This window comes from Anomaloglossus baeobatrachus, chromosome 11 (genome assembly GCF_048569485.1).
Source record: "Anomaloglossus baeobatrachus isolate aAnoBae1 chromosome 11, aAnoBae1.hap1, whole genome shotgun sequence".
Taxonomy (NCBI): Eukaryota; Metazoa; Chordata; class Amphibia; order Anura; family Aromobatidae; genus Anomaloglossus; species Anomaloglossus baeobatrachus.
In genome coordinates, this window is record NC_134363.1 from 68,734,241 (window position 1) to 68,759,335 (window position 25,095).

Genomic DNA, 25,095 nt, shown 5'->3' on the forward strand with positions numbered 1-25,095 from the left:
GTGTTCTGAGTGACCCCTCAGCCTGAAGCTTTCGGAGTCCCGCTCCCTACGGTTAGTTAGAGGAGCTGTGCTCTCAATGGCTGACACTTGGGATCTCAGTGGGCCGCATAAGCTGGAAAGCCCTATCCCCCTCGTTGTGTTGATGCCTTCGATCTCTGAGTTCTTGGGGAAAGTTCATAAAGAGACTATCCTCCACAGGTTAATTATCAGGTTGCATGAAGCTACTCCCTGATCTAGGGTCCAGTACCCCGCTGTGCTCGGTACTGGTTCGGTTACTAGATTTTCCAGTGCCGACCGTTCTCCCAAACTAAGTCCGGCACCACTCTCTAATACCCTGCGACCGGGTTTCCGACTCCTCCTGTCCCAGACCACCGTCTGCGACCTAGCCAACGTCTCCCAGGGAGCTCTTACTCTTCCAGCTCCTCACTCTCTGAGGGCTACCACTCAACTGACGCAGCCCCTCCTACCACTCTGTATACACAAGATCACAAGGAGTATAAGTGCAAAAAATGGACGATTTTATTAGATATGAAAAAAACACAGTAGACAATAGACAATTAAAAACATGATAAAACATCACCAAAATGAATCATCTGGGGGAATATACAGATTGTTACACGGACAGAATTGTTACACAGACAGGGATGGTCTACAGCAGAGCTGTCCTCTGCCATTCATATGTATAGTCCTAGTTAGTCATTATACCCTCAGTTTGTGACACTTTAACACTGACCGGGGGTCTCAGGATTCACCTGATTAAGATTTTAGTGTAATTAATCACACTGTGACCAATTTATTCACAGGATTTATGGGTAATCCTGAGTATCTTTGGTGGTTTTCCTGAGACCATCGCTGTCTGTGTAACAATTCTGTCCGTGTAACAATCTGTATATTCCCCCAGATGATTCAATTTGGTGATGTTTTATCATGTTTTTAATTGTCTATTGTGGTTTTTTCATATCTAATAAAATCGTCCATTTTTTGCACATATACTCCTTGTCCTCTTGTGTATACATGTATCTCTGAGTAGTGCAGTCTGGGGTGGTGGTCCTTTGTGACCGTCTGTTACGGGGGGCTGTCTGATAATAACTTAAAGGAGTATCAGACAGTCAGGGTCCACCGTGCAAAGACTTTGCTGCAGACTATGGCAGAGTGCAATACCTCTGTTAACTCACAGAAGGATATAATAAGTAAGTAAAGCAATTCCTCCCTTACTTGGAGGGTGTGTGGAATGATCTCTGTTAATAATCACAGAGACAAAGGCAGTGAGTGTGAAATGGCACCTACCTAGGTCCGCTCTTCTAGTGGTGCCAGGAGACGGACAGCAGCGTAAGCCGCACAAAGCTCCTACCTGCTTTCGCTCCACTAGTGTGCGAGGACACGAACCACTAGATATGGCACCTGCCTAGGTCCGCTCTTCTAGTGGTGCAAAAGAGACGAACAGCAGCGTAAGCTGCACAAAGCTCCTACCTCTGTTCGCTCCCCTAGTGTGCGAGGATACGAACAACTGCCAGACGCAGTATAAGGAACGTTACCCTAGCGGCAACGTCCACCTACGAGTCGAATCACAAGGCCCAGCCAGACCATGTGCCTCAGGCACCTGCCTATGTCCGCTCCCCTAAGAGGTAAGGATACGGACAGCAGCCGAAGCTGTAAGGTATAAGAACGCTACCCTGCTGGTAGCGCTCACCTAGCATAGACAGAGGAATGCCTAGAGGAACGCTGATGATGTCACCCGCACATGTGCAATGGCTCCAAGACAGGACTTAGTCTCCGGCGCTCGCACATGTGCAGTAGCAAGAAATCTGGACTTAGTCTCCAGCGCTCGCACATGTGCAGTAGCAAGAAATCTGGACTTAGTCTCCAGCGCTCGCACATGTGCAGTAGCAAGAAATCTGGACTTAGTCTCCAGCGCTCGCACATGTGCAGTAGCAAGAAATCTGGACATAGTCTCCAGTGCTCGCAGCAACCGTAACACCGTCTCTCAGCACTATTGCCTCAGGTTCTAAATGTTGAGGTTTCTGTACCTCCTACCAATCTGCCTGACCCCTAGACCACCTAGACCACCCACTGGTATGCCTGACAGGGTGTGGTGTGAGGTGTGGCTAGGATTTGAATGCAGATGGAGCAAAACCAATGGTTAGGATCCAAGAACCATTGGGGGGGGGGGGGGTGAGCTCTGCATCAAAAGAGAAAGGAGTGCAGTACCCTGTGACATCCTGACTAGTTCAGGGGCATCACATATACAGGCTTTGGGTTCCTCTTGGCTCGGTGCACTTCCAGATGATTCCTCTGCAGATGACACGGGCCTGGTCTGCTGCACACACATCCGTTCCTGTGATGGTTTTAGTGCCAACTTTTCTGCTGCCGACCCAGCCTTTCATGGTAACTCTGCTACAGTTGTCACCTGACTCGGTGTCCCCTTCTAACTCTTTCCTGGAGGAGGTTTCTGTGACCCTAATTCTCTGGCAGATGGCGATGTTGGTGCACAAATACTATTAAGCACTGAATATGACTACCTTCTTTTGTCCACTGTCTTACATTAGCAATGCTATGTATTTTATAGGGAATACACTCTTATGTTGGTACATTCAGCTGACAGATATCTCTCCTCGTTTCCCCCACAAAGAAGCTCAAGACTCAGTTGATCGCTTATGTGTATTCAATGGGGAGAGAGGTGAGAGCCGCTATTATCTCTCATGAATACTAAAGGATCGCCCTTTGAAATACTGTTGGACAGATCCTTCTCTTCCCTGATGTGACTCCACATGGGAGAGTTAAGATGTCCCCATATGCATCAGAATGTTGGCTGGTTTTGCTGGCTTTCAATGTGTTTGAAGGGTCTTATGTACCAGCTCAGTAGTGGCCTTTTTTTTACCTTATTTTTTCTTGATGTTATCCTGGGTATTTTGTGTTTTTGTTTTTTGTTTTTTTTTAATCCGTCTATAGATATGGGACATGTCACTTTTGTGTAAATTGTTATAGTCTTCACCAAAGGGCGTAACTCTCAGGGTTCTTTGGGGGCATGTCTTTAGGCTTTACTGCATTATTAGCCTGTGAACAACGCTCGGTCAAGAGCATGGAAATAATCACTAAATAGAAAGGCCCATATCTCTGGAACTGTATGGCAGATTTGAAAAAACAAAATAGCAGATTACTCAGGAGAGCAGTGAAAATAAAATCAGAGCAAAAACTGGTCCCTTTTGACCTGGTAACAGGTTTCCTTTAAAGCCTATAAAATGAACTCGTGGAAATTGGGATTCAGTTATTTTCTTATGGGTAGTTAAATGGTTAAAAACAAATTGCGTGTGTAGTAAGCCATGTTTTGCTTTTTCAATAAAATCCAGTGTTTTATCAGTGGGATATTATCATAACAGGACCAGGTGTCTCATACCTCATGGTCTAACCACACCACAACCACTGATTAGCAGCTTTCTGTCAATATCCATTGTACACAGAAAGTTGCCAAACAGTTGTGTGGGTTTGGCTATACATAGCTCAGCATTGCGAGCTCTGTTAGATCTTCAGAAGAGAAAACGGTGATTCTACCACAACTGACGCACCTAGTAAGCTAAGTGATACATTGCTGGAATCAGGGTCTCTGTCTCCCTACTTCATGCGGCTGTCAGATTACATAACAAAATCCTGCTGACACATTCCTTTTAAAATTGCTCCCATCAGAAAAAACATAGCAATGGTTAGCCTCTGTGGCATACAGTATGCCAATATATGAATTTGTAAGGTTGCAACTATTACTTTTGCAAGTCATACTATTTAGATAAACCTACCTATAGCTGATTTTATCTTCTAAGACAATACACTACACACTACATCCTATTTGTAAATGACACCAACACCAAAATGGACCTTATTCACCAGAAGGGATTTTTTTGCATGTAAAAACCACCCCCTTTACAATTAAATATATTGTTGTTGTTACACTAGGGAAAGGGAAGTGCCAAGCAAACGGCGAAACGGAAGGAAAACCCTTTGTCTAGGGAAGGAGATGTTGACCTCTGATTAAGCCTACCGCTGAGACCTGTCTTCCCTCACCACCCTAGATAGTTTCTGTACCTATGCGCCTAGCTGGATACCTGACCCTGGCTGACCATGAAGTAAACCCTAGATAGGGAACGGATGGGATGAGCGCTTAGTCAACCCCACTAAGCACTAAACAAGACACAGGGAATACAAACAGGAGGAAGTAAACAAACAACTTAACTCCAGAAGACTCAGGGAGAGGAACTGCAACCACCAGAAAGATTCTCCAAATGTATGCAAGCCGACTGCTTGCACTGAAGACTTGTTAAGGGTATATGAGCTATCACCAGCAACGAGTAATATGAAGTGAGGGTCTATAAAGCGACAAGGGAAGTGCTGATGAAAAGCAGCTGAAAGGTTGTGTAACTCAGCAGGGTCCTAAAGGGAAAGGGATAAAAACCAAGCAAAAATAATAGAAGGTCAGAGAACAGTTTGTGCAGCCAAACCTCTACCAAATTTCCTTCATGTATTGTCTCAATATGTAAAAAAAAAAGTGTAAGGCTTTACACACCTCTACATCTGTGTCTCAAAGTCGATGTACAGTATATTGACTGACTGAGTGATAGCAAAATTAATAACGGTCATGTTTTCAGAGCAGAGATGCGTACACTGGAAAGAGAGAGGGATGAACTGTTGAAGGATTTAAGGATATCGGAGAGCCGAAGTAACCAGTCCCGTGATCAGGACCATCAGGAAAAGCTACATTCTCTACTAGAACAAAAGAATGAGTTAGATGAGCAGCTGGCCTCTGAGAAGCAAACAATCACTGATTTGGATCAAGAGGTAAGGAAAAATGCTTAGTGTACAGCCTATTTTACTGCAAGGTTGTGTCCAAAGAAGGCAATAAGCCCCATGAGGCCTAAGCCATTTGTTTAATATCTTATCAATGTCTTATCTAATCAAGACCCACCTTATCCGTTAAGGCCCCATCACACACAACGAGATTGCTAACTAGATCATTGCTGAGTCACATTTTCTGTGATGCAGCAAGGATCTCACCAGCGATCTCGTTATGTGTGACAGCTACCAGCGATCAGGCCCCTGCTGTGAGATTGCTAGTCATTGCCGAATGGTCCGGACCATTTTCTTCAAAGGCGATGTTCTGCTGGGCAGGACGCATAGCTATGTTTGACACTGTGTGACAGGGTCACAGTGACTGCTGAGATCGTTATACAGGTCACTACTGCGACCGGTATCACTACTGTGTCGTTGGTAAGGTCTGACTGTGTGACATCTCACTAGCGACCTCCCAGCGACTTACCTGCGATCCTTATCAGGTTGTATCGTTGTCGGGATCGCTGGTAAGTCGTTGTGTGTGACTGGGCCTTTATACTCAAAATATTCAGGCCTCTTTAAAACCTTTTAGTAAGATCACCACATTTTCCTTAGTCTCACTGCTCTTACGGTAAAAATATCCCTTTTTTGCCGGTCTTGATTTTAAAACTTTTTTTCCTCTAAAGAAATAGAATGCATCTTGGTATCATTGTAGTCTTGGTTGTACATGAGACACATTTCTGTGCTGACCTTAAAAGGGTGGTCTGCTACTTGTCAAAGACCTTCTTAATCCCCATGTGCGTCTCCATAAAATTAAAAAAGCCTATACTCCCATTTGGTGCCAGTATGAATCCAGTAATGTCGTAACTTGCATTCCTGGGGCCCATGTGACATTGTTATGACATATAGGCCACACAACCAATCATTGCAGCTTCCTCTTTAGACACTTAAGCAATAACAGGAAGTGGTTGGCAGCCGCAGCACTCACTTCCTGTTATTACTTAAACATCTGAAGGTGGGAAGAAGGAAGCTGGCAGTGAATGGTCATGGGCTCACGTGTCATAAGAGTCACGCGGGCATCGGGACCTCTAGTTCTGACATCATTGGAACCGCATCGGCACAGGAGGAGAGTATAGGCTTTTTTATTTTTGTGCTGGTGCACATGGGGATTAAGACGTTGACCATATAGTCTCAAAATGGAGAACTGAAGCTGGAATGGAATTCTATCTTCAGCAATGAGAACTGCTTTTGTCTTGGACAAAGTGATGAAGATTGATCTGGAGACTGTGAATAACAATATTAACCCTAGAACGCGCAACCATAGAAATCTACCATAGAAAACAAGGGACGTAGCAGGCCTGTGAGACCCCAGGTATGCATTTTAGGGTTAAGAGAGCTTCCTGAGTGAACCCCACACCGGTCCTACGTCCGGGATTATGATCTCTGTTGGTTTAATCTGTGCAAGCCAGACCCCCTTAGTTTTATTCCAGCTAAGGGACACTAACAGCTCAATATTACATTAATTTGATTGCGGAACCAGTGTTAAGTTATTTCTACAAAGTGTCCCATTAGCTATTTTTTCAAAATGACAACGCCATGCTGCATATTGCTTGTGTTACTTTGAACATCCTCCAGCTCCTAAATGTGCTACCATGGCCTCTGGACTTGCCTTCCATTGAGCAGATCTGACATTTCATTGGTTTACAATTGCAAAAGAAGCTGCCAGCAGAGGATCTTGATGATTTGCTTATCCAAGTGCATTGAACATGGCAGAACATTCTTCAGACACCCATTAATTACCTTATAGTAAGCTGAGGGATGCACAGTAAGTGCATATATCTTTGTATGTGGCTGTAATACTCCATAGTGAATAAATCGAGGTGTTTTGAACATTTTATTTGCATATCATGTACATCTCTGTCCTTCCTGTTACTTCAAAATTCCATGATTTTCCTTCTTGGTGTTGAATGTTCAATATTGTGGAGGGTATTTGGAAAAAGTTTTTTTCATCTAGTTTTAATATTTTTCTTCTAAATACAAACATGATGCATTAATTAATGCATCACAATGGCCAGTCAGTTAACAAATTGCAAATTAGGTAAACATTTTCTTCACCACCCACCAGGAACACTGAACTATTCTGCATATAGAATATTGTTATATATCAGCTAGGAAAATGTTCCGGTTTATTATATAGCTTACATAAAAAGGAAGATATAGCTAATTCTAAAAGGTTAATTATCAAGAAGATAACATAGCTGCTACTAAATGATGACCTGCAAGAAAAGGAAATGGGTAGCCTCTTTTTGCATATGCACAGCCATCAGCAGTCCCAATAATGGGTAGACTGTTACCAGATTTATCTCTGTTTCTGCTTCTAATTTTTCTGTTGATATAGCACTATTAGGCCTTACTTTTTTGCAGGATAAGTTGTACTTTTGAATTATATCATTCATTTTATCATATTATGTAATGATAAGTAGGAACAAAACTTCCAAGTTTGTCAAAATAGGAAATAAAAGTTTATTTTTCCATACAGCTGACCTGGCAGAATGATTATCCAGGTCAGTATGATTATGTAGATACCAAAAATTCAGAAATAAAATATAAAATTGAATATATTTTATTGCAGCAAAGTACTCCAGGCTTACCCATGTCAGTATGTTGTGAAGCTCACGTACCGGGTCCCCTCCCTCGCCCAACGTAACGTCCGTTTCGAGATGAATCTTCTTCGGGGGCCATAGGCCAGCGCCGGGACACATTAACGAGTTATTTATGCTTGAGCGCCATCTAGTGTCCACTCGCTGAATAGCTCTGATTTTCTCTTGATATGCACATAGTCACCTTAGCCTGCACTCCAGCAACGATATTATACGTGGATATTTTCCTGCCCATTATTTGACTGGGTCAGTGATTGCTCTGTCGTCCCGTGTCCTCTCCCATTCCTGGGCTTTTTATTCGTGTCCACACTTCTTGCCCTGGTTTCTCTTTTGGATTTTTACCTTAATATGTTTTGCTGAATTTGTGTTCAGGATTAATTATAATGCTATAAACTGTTTTTTGTACTATTGTGACAATAAAATAAATTTATTTATAAAACGGTTGGAGCACTTTTGATAATTGTTCTATGTATATGTATGGGTCAGAAAAACTCCCAGAGGTTTCTGTTTCAGGTTTTCAATACTGGACCAGAGGCCAGATGGGATTTCAAAGTTACTCCTTTTGCCTCATTACAGTGAATTTTCCATTTGAAATTTTGTCTGAACCACGTTTTTCAGATATTTATACTTAAATTGCGGTGTAAGCGCTCAGCGAAGAGCACAAGATAAATATGAGCCGTGCCGTACTACGATCTTTGAATGAACAAATGAACAATAGTTGAAAAATTGCCTTTATTACTATTTTTACGCCATCCACCTTGCGGTATAAGTGATAGGGTGGTTTTATTTCTCAGGTCAGAACCTTTACAGCAATACCAGATTTACAGTATACAGGGTTTTTTTTTAGCTTTGCCATTTTTACAATAAAGTTTTTTTCATCACCAAATTTTGAAGGCTATTTTTTCTTTTTTTTTCTGCTGACAATCATGTAAAGACTTGTTTTTGAGTTGAGTTGGAATTTTTATTATTACCATTTTTGGTGGCATAATATTTTTTGATCGCTTTCTATTCCACTTTTTGTGAGGCAGAATCAAGAAGAAACAGTAATTCAGGAATTGCCATTCAGATTGTCATAAAAGTGATAAGACAGCTTTAGTCTTCTAGGTCAGTATGATTCAGCGATATGTCATTTATATTGTTATTTTTATTTTTATGTTTTTCCTCTTTTACACCATAAAAACAATTTTAAAAAGAAAAAAATGTTTTTTGCATTGCAGTATTCTAAGAACTTTAGCTTTTTTATTTTTCCGCTGACGCAGTTGTACGGTAGCTTGTTTTTTGTGGGAAAAGATGACGTTTTCAGCGGTACCGTTTTTATTAACATATGACTCTTTGATTGTGTTTTTATTCCACTTTTTTGTCAGCTGTCTGATGAAAAGACATAGTTTTTACTACTTTCATTGAAAGGGTTAACTAGTGCAACAGTTTATAAATCAGGTTGTTCCAGACACTGCGATACCAAATGTGTGTACTTTTTTTGTAGTTTTTTTTGTTATTTTTACATAAATATTTATTGGTATAGCTTTTATTATTATTCATTATTTTCTGAATTATTTTTAAATAAAAAAAAAAATTACAATTTTTTAAAAACTTTTCTTTACTCAGTCTTTATATGGGACATATTACATTTTATTACTCTTCTGATGGTATAATATATTGCAATTGTAGTGTAGGAGGTGGCCAGATTGCCCCACTCCTACGGAGTGTATACTATGTTTTATATATCTATATGTATATCCAATTGTTTCTTGGTTAGATTTTATCCTATTGTGTCTGAGTATGTAATGTATGCCAGGCGGGTTTATTATGGGAAAGTATTATATTTTATGTGACGCCCCTGAACTAATCAGGGTGTCACAGGGAACTGCACTCCTGTCCTTATGGTGCAGAGTTCACCCCCCCCATGGTTCTGGGATCCCAACCTTTTGGTATTGCTCCATCAGCATTCAAATCCTAGTCACACCTCACACCACACCCTGTCAGCACACCAGTGGGTGGTCTAGCTGGAAAAGGGTCAGTTGCCTAGGGGTCAGGCAGACTGGTGGGAGGAAGTCAGTTAGAGGAAGTGAAGAACAGAGCTTAGTCAGTTGAGTAGTAGCTCCCAAAGATTGAGGAACTGAGAGTTGGAGCTCCCTGGGGACTTTTGGCTAGGTCGCACAGGTGGTGGTCTGGGACCGAAGGAGTCGGAGACCCGGTCACAGAGTATTGGAGAAGGGTGCCCAGACTTAGTTTGGGAGAATGGTCGGCAGCGGAAAATCTAGTAACTGAACTGGTACCAAGCACGGCAGGGTACTGGACTCTAGATCAGGGAGTAGCTTCACGCAACCTGATACTTAACCTGTGGAGGATAGTCTCTTTATGAACTTTCCCCAAGAGCTCAGAGATCGAAGGCACCAACACAAAGAGGGGGATAGGGCTTTCCTGCTTATGCAGCACACTGAAATCCCAAGTGTCAGCTATTGAGAGCACAGCTCCCCTACTTAACAGTAGGGAGCGGGACTCCGGCAGCTTCAAGCAGATGGCTCATTCAGAACATCTAAAATACAGGATGGCAAGGTACAGACCATCAGCAATACCAATGGGAGCAGACTCCCGGATGAGCTCCCCTGAAGTGGCAGCGGCACCCAGAGTCTTGGATTACTTATGTGTCAGAGTCTGATTTCTGGTTGCATCCATACCAACACGGCCTGAGTGAGTACGCTGCCCTCACCTGCTTCCAATCTGCACCATGCTCCCCTACCCCTCATTATCACGAGTCCCGGGGCCTCCCCTACCCGTGGTGGGAACGTCATCTGGCTGCCCCACTCCATCTTCCCCGGGTACTCCCATCGGCAGCGGCGGTACTTCCCTTACCGCGAACCACGGGTGGCGTCACAAACTCTTATCCCCTATAAATACCCCCTTTTAATTTGAAGTGCCCGTGAGCCCCCGGGTCCAGAGACCCTTGAGCCACGGCAACCCCCGGATCCAAGCGGTTCGACTGCTGCAGGAGCGGCACAGTTATATAACATGCTATGGCTGGTGAGCAATATTGTATTTTGTCATATAGGGTGTAATGTGTTTTATGTAAGGTCCTTTATTGCGGGGAAATATTGTATATTTATTATGTAATGCATCAGAATGTTTTAAGGTAAGGTTTAGTGAAACGTAGGGACCAAGAGTGCAGGAGAGGGTTATGTGCTAGATAGTGTGTTAGCAATAGGAAGTGTTACCCTAGGTGCAGGTGTTAGCAGGCCAGAGATGGATACTGTGGTAGTCTGGAAGACCGCACAGAGGGAGAACCAAGGAGTCAGACTCAGCTGCTGGGAGGCTAAGGCCAGAGTAATACTTGCGTATGACTCGGCGAGTCTTGCATCGGCATCACCTGAGGTGGCCGCACACTCTATTGACAGAAGCTGCTCAGCTGCCTGTATTTCTATGCAGCTAACCCACTCTTGTCAGTGTGTGACTGTGTCGGGTGATGCTGATTTGAGACTCGCCGAGTCATATGCAAGTGTGACTATGACCCAGAGCGAGAGCTAGACAGAAGGTTACTCCATAGCTGCAGCAGAATTGTACCGCAGGTGGAAAGTGGCATGTCTATCCTGGAAAGTATGTTATGAAGGTATGTCTGACAAAGATTTATGCTAAACAAAGAAGTTGGAGTTTGAGTTAAAAGGAACTTACCTCTGTGATGTGCTGCCCCACTACAGCTATGACAGTGACCTGCGATGGGGTGGCGGATGAGCCACAGAACACGCAAGTAAGCGATGCACCCCCTGGCTGGGGTGGAACACATGCAAAATACCATATTGAAGAAGGAGAGCGGAGCCCTGCCGGCCATCACCTGGCTTCCCCCTTCACAAGCATTGCAATACATTATACCTGTCGGTGTGATACAGACAGAAACCTTTTAGACTATGTTCCTGGCATAGTCTAAAGGCTGCTTTACACGCTGCAATATTGTTACCGATATCGCTAGCGTTCGTACCCGCCCCCATCGGCTGTGCGACACGGGCAAATCGTTGCTCGTGGCGCACAACATCGCCCGGACCCGTCACACTACTTACCTGCATAGTGACATCGCTGTGACCGGCGAACCGCCTCCTTTCTAAGGGAACGGTTAATGCGGCGTCACAGCGACGTCACTAAGCGGCCATCCAATCAAAGCGGAGGGGCGGAGACGAGCGGGACGAACATTCCGCCCACCTCCTTCCTTCCTCATTGCTGGCGGGACGCAGGTAAGGTGAGGTTGCTCGTTCCTGCGGTGTTACACGTAGCGATGTGTGCTGCTGCAGGAACGACGAACAACATCGTACACGCAGCAGCAACGATAATTGAGATTAGGGGGGGATGTCACCGAATAGCTATTTTGAACGTTTTTGCAATGATTCAAAATCACTAATAGGTGTCACACGCAATGACATCGCTAACGCGGCCGGATGTGCGTTACAAAAGCCGTGACCCCCAACGACATCGCTTTAGCGTTGTCGTAGTGTGTAAAGCCACCTTAACAGGTTTGCTGTAGCTGGCTGGCCTGGAGGTCTTCATGATCATGTAGTGGTGGTCTCACTCGGGTGGGAGAGAAAGCACACTCTCACTCCCAGCCTCCTAAATGCTGTGATTGCTATTGATCACAGCATTTAGGGGATTAAGTAGCGCAGAGCTGTGCGGGGACCTTCCCTGACTGTTATAGCCAGAGCTCGGCTATAACTAACGCGCGATTGCCTTAACGTATATATGTCATTTTGCGGGAACCCCTTTGCGATCATGACGTAACTGTAAGTCAAATGTGGAGAAAGGGTTAAGCTAACTAATTGGCGACAAGGGCTAATATAAGTCTACGGATGGATGTCCTCTGTGTGACGTCTGGGTGCTTTACTTGTTTAACATAGTATGGGAGAAGCTTTGTAATTTCATTTTCTAGATCCATTCCATAAAATGGTACACGGATGACACACGTTTTTAAAAACATACATATGGATGGGTGATAAAAATAAAACGGGATGGCCAAAACGGACCGGGCCACCTGTGGTTTTTATGCAGATGTGTGAATGTAGCCATAGGGAGCAAGATATTTTATTACTAAATTAGATATGAATGTTGTACTCTTCCTAATGTGATCAAAAAAGATTTTCTATCATAGTTTCTTTTTATTTAATGAAGTATTCCTGAAGGTGGTAGGTCCTGTTTTTGATGTTGATTAACGTCTTTACCCAGGTGTGACCATTTATTATGTGATGTTGGTTTACATTTTAATTTCCTAAAGTTGCCATTTGTCAGCGTCAAACTTCACTTTTCAGTCACCAATTCACTTAATCATTTTAGTAACATGATGTTTTTCAGATAAAATCTTGGGAAAAGAAACTCTCTAATCAGAGGAAGCAAGTAAGAGGCTCTTCAGGATCTGCAAAGCCGAACACTCACGCTCATAAAAATGTGAAGGTGATGGAGAACCGCTTGGATCGGGTATGTTAATATGTCGTTTAGCTATTTCTTTGATAGGAGGGCGGTATAGGTGATGCTGTTTGAAAAGTTTTGAATAACACTTCAAAAGAACTTTAAGGTAATGGTTCAAAATGAAAAATAAAATAATAACATTAAAACTACAGTTACACTAAGCTTTTGCTACTGTTGGACTTTTTCAGTTCGGTTTATTTAAAAAAGAAAGATGAGAACATCTTTAAAGTAGTTGTTTCAATCTCCTAAACATGTAAAATTGTAAAGCGTTTGTGAAAACAAGCAACTTTGCAATTTATCTCTTAGTAACGATCCTCTCTATTATCAAAAACAGAGGAATTAAATGTAAAGTTTATGGCCGACTGCCTAGGTTAGGCTGCTTTCACACATCCGTTTTTTGCCGTCAGGCACAATCCGGCGAAATGTGGATAAAACTGATGCGGCGCCGGATCCGTTTTATTCCCCATTGACTTGTATTAGTGCCGGATTGTGCCGGATGGCCTTGCGTTGCATGCGGCGAAATTTCTTCATCCGGCTGCTGGAAAGGATGCAGCATGCAACGTTATTTGACTCCGGCAAAAAAATGGACCACACTGGATCCGGCGCCGTCTGGCATTTTGTATAATGGAAGCCTATGGGCGCCGGATTTGTCGTCATCCGGCATATAACGGAATCCAACGACTGATTAGTTTTTTTGAACTGGGCATACTCAGTATCACAACGGATCCATCAAAAAATGGAAGGAATGCATGGAAAAAACTGATGCGACGGACCAGTTTTTTCACTGGATCCGTCGCATCAGTTTTTTTGCTGAATTGTGCCTGACAGCAAAAAACGGATGTGTGAAAGAGGCCTTAGTGACTACCCTGCCGTCTCAGAGTGCACGCTCACCTGGGTAAGGAGCACATTTTACTCGTAGACTTTATAACTTAAAGCATGGATCTTAACTTGGGCCATGCATAGATAAAATTTGAATTTGACTGGCTACATTCTTGCGAAAAAGATGTCGTTTTCAGTAATACAATTTTTTTTCTATTCGATACTTTTTTGGAGTGTTTTATATATATTTTTTTTTTGGTGGGGGTATTCATCAGATGGATCATGGGGCAGTTTTATAATTTGGGTTATTACAGATATGGTGATACTTTTTTGTTTACTTTAGATTAAAGGGACTGTATCGCGTTTTTTTAGTTTTTTATTAAAATAAGTGATTCTGAAATGAAGTATTTCTAATTCAAAATGAAATTCGTAGCTTATTTAGTTTTTATGTAATTCTAATTTTACTGTATGCACTGGGGGCCATGTTGGATTTGCTATGTGTATAACGACAGTTACACACTCCTTTATGGCAGCCCCTGTGCATAGAGAATAGTGGTCGCTATCTGACCCTATGTGTAGCGTTACAGTGGGTGTGTGCTGTGATCTGTACGCGCCCCCTGGGCTGTCCATATCACAGCAAAGGGAAGATTTCAGCGCCATTTTTGTGGAGATTCAATCCATGCTCTTTGCGCCACTTTACACCTGTCAACCGCCGGGATGTAAGTCCGGGACGCCTCCCCTCCCCCCGTTACCGATCACACAACCCTCCCTCCCTCTGTTCTCGCCAGCCCCTTGCCGTTACCGTATGTTATGAAATCACGTCCCTCCGCTGTACCCAGCCCCGTTCTGGCGGCCTCCGGTGTGTGTGTCCTCCCTGTGCTCTCACCAGCCCCCTGCCGTTACCGTCTGTTATTAAATCACGTCCCTCCGCTGTCCCCAGCCCCGTTCTGGCGGCCTCCGGTGTGTGTGTCCTCCCTCTGCTCTCACCAGCCCACTGCCGTTACCGTCTGTAATGAAACCCCCTCCCTCCCCCAGCTGTCCTCAGCCCCGTCCATGTTCGTGTGTGTGTGTGTGTGTGTGTCAACCCTTCCGCTTGCTACCCTGTGTGTACTGGTGATACTGTCTGCATGGTTGTTTATCTAATCCTCCCCTGTGTGATACTGTGTGCTGAGCTGTGTATCTAATCCTCCCCTGTGTGATACTGTCTGCTGAGCTGTGTATCTAATCCTCTCCTGTGATACTGTCTGCTGAGCCGTGTATCTAATCATCTGTGTGATACTGTGTGCTGAGCTGTGTATCTAATCCTCCCCTGTGTGATACCGTGTGCTGAGCTGTGTATCTAATCCTCTCCTGTGTGATACTGTGTGCTGAGCTGTGTATTTAATCCTCTCCTGTGTGATACTGTGTGCTGAGCTGTGTATCTAATCCTCTCCTGTGTGATACTGTGTGCTGAGCTGTGTATCTAATCCTCTCCTGTGTGATACTGTCTGCTGAGCTGTATCTAATCCTCATGTGTGATACTGTGTGCTGAGTTGTGTATTTCTCTCCTGTGTGATACTGTCTGAACAGCTGTGTATCTAATCCTACCCTTATCCATCATATAGTGCCAACTACTGAGCCAGCATATAGTGCCAACTACTGAGCCACCGTACAGTGCCAACTACTGAGCCACCGTACAGTGCCATCTACAGAGCCACCGTACAGTGCCAACTACAGAGCCACCGTACAGTGCCATCTACAGAGCCACCGTACAGTGCCATCTACAGAGCCACCGTACAGTGCCATCTACAGAGCCACCTTACAGTGCCAACTACTGAGCCACCATACAGTGCCAACTACTGAGCCACCGTACAGTGCCAACTACTGAGCCACAGTACAGTGCCATCTACAGAGCCACCGTACAGTGCCATCTACAGAGCCACCGTACAGTGCCATCTACAGAGCCACCTTACAGTGCCAACTACTGAGCCACCGTACAGTGCCAACTACTGAGCCACCGTACAGTAAGTAAACAATACCAAAAGACACGGACAGAGCCGTGTCATATTTGCAATATGGAGAGAGCCATATACAGAGATTAAAGTGAAAAAAGGAAAAAATTCTGTACAACGACTTAGTTGAAAAAAGTGTATAAATAGTTTTATTAAATATTATGAAAACATCATAGCAAGCAGAAAAAAATTACATAAGATGTAAAAAACATAGAGTTAGACAGTAAACACCAGCAGATGGCGCCCTCACAGCACACTGGCACGTAGGACCACACTGAAAAAAGCCAAAAATTGTGGAGATCCAGCTGAGAGGCACCCGTGCAAAAACAGGCAATCAGTGCCCTGCCGTGACCGACACAGTAAATACAATGGTCCATACAAACAAAACATAAATCAATGCAAGGTCAGGGCAGTCTGCAGCCCAACGTACCTGAATGTGAAATGAGGGTTCCAGGCCAACTACTGAGCCACCGTACTGTGCCAACTACTGAGCCACCGTACAGTGCTAACTACTGAGCCACCGTACGGTGCCAACTACTGAGACACCGTACTGTGTCAACTACTGAGCCACCATACTGTGCCAACTACTGAGCCACCATACTGTGCCAACTACTGAGCCACCGTACTGTGCCAACTACTGAGACACCGTACTGTGCCAACTACTGAGCCACCATACTGTGCCAACTACTGAGCCACCATACTGTGCCAACTACTGAGCCACCGTACAGTGCCAACTACAGAGCCACCATACTGTGCCAACTACTGAGCCACCGTACTGTGCCAACTAGAGAGACAACTACTGAGCCACCGTACAGTGCCAACTACTGAGCCACTGTACTGTGCCAACTACTGAGCCACCGTACAGTGCTAACTACTGAGCCACCGTACGGTGCCAACTACTGAGACACCGTACTGTGTCAACTACTGAGCCGCCATACTGTGCCAACTACTGAGCCACCATACTGTGCCAACTACTGAGCCACCGTACTGTGCCAACTACTGAGTCACTGTACTGTGCCAACTACTGAGCCACCATACTGTGCCAACTACTGAGCCACCATACTGTGCCAACTACTGAGCCACCGTACAGTGCCAACTACAGAGCCACCATACTGTGCCAACTACTGAGCCACCGTACTGTGCCAACTAGAGAGACAACTACTGAGCCACCGTACAGTGCCAACTACTGAGCCACCGTACTGTGCCAACTACTGAGCCACCGTACAGTGCTAACTACTGAGCCACCGTACGGTGCCAACTACTGAGACACCGTACTGTGTCAACTACTGAGCCGCCATACTGTGCCAACTACTGAGCCACCATACTGTGCCAACTACTGAGCCACCGTACTGTGCCAACTACTGAGTCACTGTACTGTGCCAACTACTGAGCCACCATACTGTGCCAACTACTGAGCCACCATACTGTGCCAACTACTGAGCCACCGTACTGTGCCAACTACTGAGTCACTGTACTGTGCCAACTACTGAGCCACCATACTGTGCCAACTACTGAGCCACCATACTGTGCCAACTACTGAGCCACCGTACTGTGCCAACTAGAGAGACAACTACAGAGCCACCGTACAGTGCTAACTACTGAGCCACCGTACTGTGCCAACTACTGAGCCACCGTACATTTTTACCACGTTTTTTTGCTGCGATTTTGCTCACTGCGTTTTTATGCGTTTTTATCATTGAACAATGCCATTAAAGATTGTTTAAAAAATAAAAAAAGATAAAAGGTCTGACATTTCCTTCTTCAATATGTTCTTCATTCTCCACTAGTGTATGCAGGAGAGCAGACAGCTGCAGAACTACAAGGCTCAGCATGCTCCATCCAGGACTGTATGCTGGAGGGACAGGCAGGGGGAGCAGAACTACAAGGCTCAGCATACTCCATCTAATAGTGTATGCAGGAGAGCAGACAGCAGCTGCAGAACTACAAGGCTCAGCATACTCCATCTAATAGTGTATGCAGGAGAGCAGACAGCAGTTGTAGAACTACAAGGCTCAGCATGCTTCATCCAATAGTGTATGCAGTAGAGCAGACAGCAGCTGCATAACTACAAGGCTCAGCATCCTCCATCCAGGACTGTATGCAGTAGTTTTTTGCCCCCCAAAAAAATGACATGGGCTTCGCCATATTTTTGTATGCTAGCCGGGTACAGCAGGCAGGTACGGGCTCGGGCTGCCCCCAACCCCCAGCTGCCTATTTGTTGTGAACCAAAAATATAGCGAAGCCCTTTTTTTTAAATTATTTCATGACTTTCATGAAATAATTAAAATAAAAAAAAGACGTGGGCTTCGCCCAATTTTTGAGCCCAGCCAGGTACAACTAGGCAGCTGGGGATTGGAATATGCAGTGCAGAGTACCCAAGCTTTCTGGGCACCCATGCAGCGCATTGCAGTCCGCAGCCACCCCAGAAAATGGTGCTTTCATAGAAGAGCCATCTTCTGGCGCTGTATCCAACTCCTCCAGCTGCCCTGATGCCGGGTGGCTCGCTGGGTAATAATGGGGTTAGGGCTAGCTTTATATTATCAGCTGGCCCTAAGCCCGAAATTCATGATGTCACGCCAATATTAGACATGGCCACCATGAATTTCTAGTAAAGATAAAATAAAACACAACACACAGAAAAATATTTTTATTAGAAATAAAACACAACACAATTAGTGACTCCATCTTTATTGAAATAAAGAACCCCCCCTCCGCAGTAATCCTGGGTCAAGGGTCCCGCGCCATCCAATATCATCTGATCGGTTTGCTGGAAGGCATACCAATCAGATGTTGTGTCAGGATAAAGGATGTGAATCACATCACACAGCAGCTGATTGTATAAAAGCTGTTTATACAATCAGCTGATGCATCAGTGCAAAAAAAAACAGAAAAACCCTACACACTTACGTGCTGGCTCCTGTCCGATCGCTGCAGGCGCTGCCGGTGATCAGCTGATAGTCTCCTGACGGCATCAGCTGATAGCCGGGCGGTAAAAAGCCGGCGTCACCGCGCGACTTGCGATCAGCTGATGCGTCAGGTGACTGCATCAGGTGATTGTCCGCCAGGTCCTGCATCCATCGGACGAGCCTTGGAGCCGGCACACAGCCTGAGCAGCGGTACCGGAAGAGGAGCTGGGAGCGGGCTTGGCACCGGGAGTCTGCAGACAGGTGAGTATGTCTTTTTAATTTTTTTCTACTGTTCACTTGATTTCCAGCTGCTCCATCTCCCGCACGGGAGCGGGCCTGCCGGCCGCACGGGAGCGGGTCTGCCGGCCGCACGGGAGATTGATGACCGCACGGGAGCGGGCCTGCCGCCCGCACGGGAGACTGATGACCGCACGGGAGCGGGCCTGCCGCCCGCACGGGAGACTGATGACCGCATGGGAGCGGGCCTGCCGCCCGCACGGGAGCGGGCCTGCGGCCCCACGGGAGACTGATGACCGCACGGGAGCGGGCCTGCCGGCCGCACGGGAGACTCATGACCGCAAGGGAGCGGGCCTGCCGCCGCACGGGAGACTGATGACCGCAGTCTGTATATATATGTATAAATGTGTTTCCACTTTACTTCCGGGTGGAGCTGTACAATTCTTATACAGTCACTCAGAAAATGGCGACACATTACTATGAAATACACCTCCTCCCCTTTTGGGTGCAGTGTAACACCCAAAAGGGGAGGAGAATAGGCATGTCATCTAGTGACTGCCCAAATTTGCAGCTATCGTAATTCTACTAAGGATTACTATAGCTTTTTGATGTGTACACAGGAAGAAGCTCCCCCTACTGGCAATTATTAAGTATTTTTAATATAAAAGTTTTATTTTACATATTTAAAAGTTGAAATACATTAAGAAAATAGTTGTTACACACTTATAATAATATTGTTAGCTGATTTGGTCTACAAAAAAAAAATAAAAAAAAATTAGACGATACAGTCCCTTTAAAGGCCGCTTTACACGCAACTACATCGCTAACAAGATGTCGTTGGGGGTCACAGAATTCGTGACGCACATCCGGCCTCGTTAGCAACGTCGTTGCGTGTGAAACGCATGAACGACCGTTAACGATCAAAATGAGCCACCGTACTGTGCCAACTACTGAGCCACCGTACTGTGCCAACTACTGAGCCACCGTACTGTGCCAACTACTGAGCCACCGTACTGTGCCAACTACTGAGCTACCATACTGTGCCAACTACTGAGCCACCGTCCTGTGCCAACTAGAGAGACAACTACTGAGCCACCGTACAGTGCCAACTACTGAGCCACTGTACAATGCCAACTACTGAGCCACCGTATAGTGCCAACTACTGAGCCACCGTACTGTGCCAACTAGAGAGACAACTACTGAGCCACCGTACAGTGCCAACTACTGAGCCACCGTACAGTGCCAACTACTGAGCCACCGTACAGTGCCAACTACAGAGCCACCGTATAGTGCCAACTACAGAGCCACCGTACTGTGCCAACTACTGAGCCACCGTACTGTGCCAACTAGAGAGACAACTACTGAGAAAGGAGGCGGTTCGCCGGTCACAGCGACGTCACTAGGCAGGTAAGTATGTGTGACGGGTCCTAACGATGTTGTGCGCCACGGGCAGTGATTTTCCCGTGACGCACAACCGACGGGGTACGCTCACTAGCGATAGCTATAGCGATATCACAGCGTGTAAAGTGCCCTTTACTTTTACATAAAACATCATTTTTTGTGGCAAAACATTTTTCTGTTTTATTTTTTCATACTTCCTGTTTTACTTGTTTCTTTGTTTTTCCTTCCAATCAGTCCATATAGTAATCTTGTCTTAAAATTGGCTCCATATAATAATTCTGGCCCCTTTCCTGCAATAATGCCCCCCATCTTGTAGAAATGTTTCCTATCCTGGCCCCTTGTCTTGCAGTAATGTCCCCATTCCAGATATCAGTATAGCAGTGGACACTGCAAGATGCACCACAGCATGTGCCTTTTGTAGGAAATAGTGACACTCAACCACCACTGCACACTGAGGAAGTTCCATTACTGACCGAAACATTTGTGCTGGGTAGTGTCTTGGAATAAAAAAAACACTGTCTTTCTCACATCAATTCCTGAGTGGCAAGTCTTCTTTGATTGCGATTGGATCCTACTTGTGCACTACCAACAGAAGTGCCGTGTTTGCTTTAATTTTATGTCCCCCATTCCAGTCCAGTCATTCATCGTGAAGCAATGTATACTACACTGGTCCCAATCTGGTAGTAGTGTTCCCCATCCTGGTCCAAGTCTTACTGTAATGTCCTTCATCCTGGTCCCCACCTTATGGTTATGCTCCCCACGTTGATCTTGATTTTGCAGTAATGTTCCTTTCTTGTAGTAATGTCCCTCATCCTGGTCCATATCTTGTAGCAATGATCCCCATCCTGGTCCACTTATTGTAGTAATGTCCTTTTACTGTAGTAATGTCCCCATCATGGTCCCCATGTTGTTGCAATGTCCCCCATCCTGGTTCCCATCTTGTAGTAATATTCCCCATCCTGGTCCACATCTTGTAGCAATGTTCCCCATCCTGGTCCACTTCTTGTAGTAATGTCCCTTTTCTGTAGCAATGTCCCCCATCCTGGTCCCCATGTTGTAGCAATGTCCCCCATCCTGGTTCCCATCTTGTAGTAATGTTCCCCATCCTGGTCCACATCTTGTAGCAATGTCCCTCATTTTGTAGTAATGCCCTCCATCCTGCTTCTTTTTACATGCATATAAAAAAAGACTCTTCTCGTCCAGCCTTGCTCCCTCTCTGAACAACATCCTTGTCATTTTCCACAACTGAGGAGGCACATGGCAGTGACATTATATGTCGATGTCAGCTACATGACTGATTGGACGTTGGCTAGTGCAGATATTGTGGTGAAGGGAGCCAGTAGGTCTCTGAACCTCGATACATTTCAATTGATTGTGCGTCCTAGGAAGTGCATTCAACTGAAAAATGTGCTGGCTTTGACAATCCTATGACTCCATGGACACAGTCACGATTGTTTTGGGCACCTCAGGATGTAACCTGAGAAGCTTTTTAAGACCTCCATCTTAGAGCCTGAAAGCTATGCTCTGAAGCTTGCTGAACCTATGGATACATTTTGTATGTTTTTTTTTTCCATTTCGTTTATTAGTCATATTGTTGCATTTGGCATATTTACCGTATATATTTTACATTTTATTTACTAGTCATATTAAAAATTATCATGTGGGGTACACTCTAAATCAGTTAAAAAAAAGTGTGTTCTGAGGATGGTAGGTTCTCTTTAATAACTTCTTACATTTGGAGTTAATAATCATTGTTTCTAAAATTTTTCTAACAGTCTAAATTCCCCCCAAAGAGGTTTCTTCTGGCCTGGAACAGACAGCAAAAGCCGTCTTTTGATATAGCCTTCAGTTAAGAAACTTACCTCTTGAAAAAAGACAATTTTAGATTTCCTCGAAGGCAATATTTATTATACAACTAGAGGAGTAAGACAGGCGCACGTGGTGATTGCCTCTAAGCAGGTATTTCAGTTCACTTGTCAAGATATTTTACAAGATCCACAGGGTAGATTTATCCTTCTTAAATGTGTTATTGACAGTCAAGCTTATACGCTTGTTAACATTTATGCCCCAAACGAAGGTCAACTGTAGTTCTCCAGAATGATCATTAAAATCTTGAGAAATAATGCCACAATCCATGCTACTATAGCCGGAGACTTAGAAATCTGCATCTACTGTATTCTTAAACTACTGAACTCGATTGCAAAAAAGATTGTACCTTCTTTTTTTAACTTTTCACAGTATGTTGCATTTCAAGCAAAAAACTTTTATTAAATCACTTTGCACTTTTTCCTAATACATTCAGATCTATTGTATAATGAGTGTGTAGGAGTGTTGTGCGGGCCGTAGTTATAGGCAAGGGATTGACTCCTTATTCCCCGGAACGCTATTTGAGATTTGTTCCTGGCTAGGTGTGTGGACCTTCGTCCTGTGGACTGTATACCTGAGTAGGCTGCATGTTGCTGTTGTTGAGCACCAAAAGATGACTCGCTTCCATAAGGAGACCAGTTGACTTCAAACCACAACTGTTCACTTTACAGTTCATCTTCACAAACTTTATACACAAGATAGCAAGCACACTTCTTTCATCACATTTCAGGTGCACAAAGCATAATCAGACATATTCTCAGTTTCCGCTGTGTACTGGTCCTGTGAGTCCCACCACAACCCAGCCTAATGCTACAGTCCAGTTTGTGATGGTTACCTTCCCTTCCAGTGGCTCCACGTCCAGTCTCTTCGTAGATAAGGGGGGCAGAGGTTCTGTCACTGAGCCTTGTGCTCAAGGCACTTTCGTATCTATGTCTCTTCTCCTCATAGAGGAGGGGGTAAGGGATAGCCACTAATGCCAGATAATAGCCTTGCACTCTCGAATGCTTGGGGAGTCTCCTTTCGGGAAAGCCAACTCTGATAAAGTCTTAAGCCATTACTTTTTAGGCTTAGGTCCTAGTTACTAAGGTCATGTTATCTGGACCCTTTTATCCAGGACCACTCCATATGGCAGCTGGTCTGTAGCCTCAGATTTCTTTTGCATTTAGTATCTCAGTCAGCACTTAAGGATCACGCTATCTTGACTTAAGTTTTCTTTATCTTGCACAAGTCACTCACAATATGCAGCCTCTATGACCTACAGACTATATGCCCTTACCTATCTCACACTAGGTCTTCACTAACTTTTCTATAAGCTACTGTCTCTTACCCTATTTGCTAACCCCTCCCATTGTGGGCTAGTCCTAACACTTAAGTGTCTCTGACCCTGCTCACTGTCTGTTGCTAGGCAGAACTCATGACAACATGAGTTACACATTACATCACATTACCTTCAGAATAAACCAAGACATATCACACCTTACATTACATTACAATTCACATACCACATTATTTACAAAAGACGCAGGACACAATTTATATTACATGACGTTACAATACAATAACGCGATTGATCTCTTCAAGGGAAGGGACATGACAGCACCCAGTCCACTTCTGTACACAAGCATCACTCAGACGTTACATACAGTTTGGTTAGATCACTTCACGAGAACTCGAATAAAAAATAGTACTCCATAGACACATAATAGATCTAAACAGAGATTTAAAGGGGTTGTATTTAGCTACTTCCATTAGTCCTATAGACAGTAAAAGGATTGATAGCCTGACCACTGCACAATTCCATCAAATCAAACACTTATGAATTATGACATATCCTGTGGACACATGATGAGTTGCAATTGTGGGACAAGCAAGAAACAAGTTTTTATTTTACCTTTTATTAAAAATCCTCTCTGTTCTTGATTGATGGCTCTGGCTTCATAGATCCAAAAAAGGGAGGAGATACATGGAAAACCAGCAGGTGGGATGGTGTGTTGAAATTATTGTATTGGCTCCGCCATGCTGCACGAGCGCCTGCGCTTGGTTTGAACTGTCATTCTGTGTTGACAGACTCCCTTTAAGAAAGGATACATTTTTGGCTTATTTTTTTGCAGGATGAGTTGTACTTTTGAATGACACCATCTATTTTATCATGTGATGTACTAAGCAGGAAAAATATTCCAAGCGCGATGAGATAGCGGAAAAAGCACAATTCCACAATTTGTTTTTTTTATTATTTTTATTTACAGGGTTCATTTTATGGTAAATTGACCTGGAAGTATGATTCTCCAGGTCAGTATGATCATGCAGATACAAAAAATATATAACTTTTATTTTATTTTAGTAGCGAACAAACATTTAGCGATTTGTAAGAGATTTGTAAAAGAAAATAAAAATAGAAAAAAAATGTCACTTGTGTCGCTATTTTCCGAGAGCCTTAATGTTTTCACTTTTCGGGATATGAACCTGGGTGAGGATCTGTTTTTACGCACCGTGTTAATGTTTTTACTGATATCACTTTGGGGTAGATACAATGTTTTGATCGTCTCTTGTTGCAGCTATTTTTGTTATTGCGTTTATAGGGTTTTGACTCTTTTTGTCATTGCACAGTGTACCGATCAAGTAATTTATTTTATATTTTGATAAATTGGACGTTTACAATTGAAGCGATATCAAATATATGTATTTTCTTATTGGCTTCTTAATTTTTAATGGGGGAAAAAGGGGGTGATTTACTTATTTATTATTTATTTTGCCATTATTATTTATTTTGCATTGCTTATATAGTATAGCAACATCATAGTCCACAGCACTTCACATACAGCAGCTGAAATAAGTATTAAACATGTCACCAATTTTCTAAGTAAATATATTTCTAAAGGTGCTATTAATATGAATTTCTCACCAGATGTTGGTAACAGTCCATCCTATCCACACAGGCAAAGAAATTGATCCATAGATGTC

At 44.0% G+C, this 25,095-nt stretch overlaps 1 protein-coding gene across 2 annotated transcripts in view; it reads left to right on the forward strand.

Moving 5' to 3' along the window:
* The window catches only part of ODAD1 (outer dynein arm docking complex subunit 1), a 288,275-nt gene that overhangs the window by 91,736 nt on the left and 171,444 nt on the right, over window positions 1-25,095 (forward strand). For both annotated transcript variants that reach the window (XM_075327544.1, XM_075327543.1), the window contains exons 4-5: window positions 4,635-4,824; window positions 12,801-12,923. In XM_075327544.1, coding sequence (XP_075183659.1) covers window positions 4,635-4,824; window positions 12,801-12,923 — 313 coding nt within the window. The remainder of the gene's footprint in view (window positions 1-4,634; window positions 4,825-12,800; window positions 12,924-25,095) is intronic.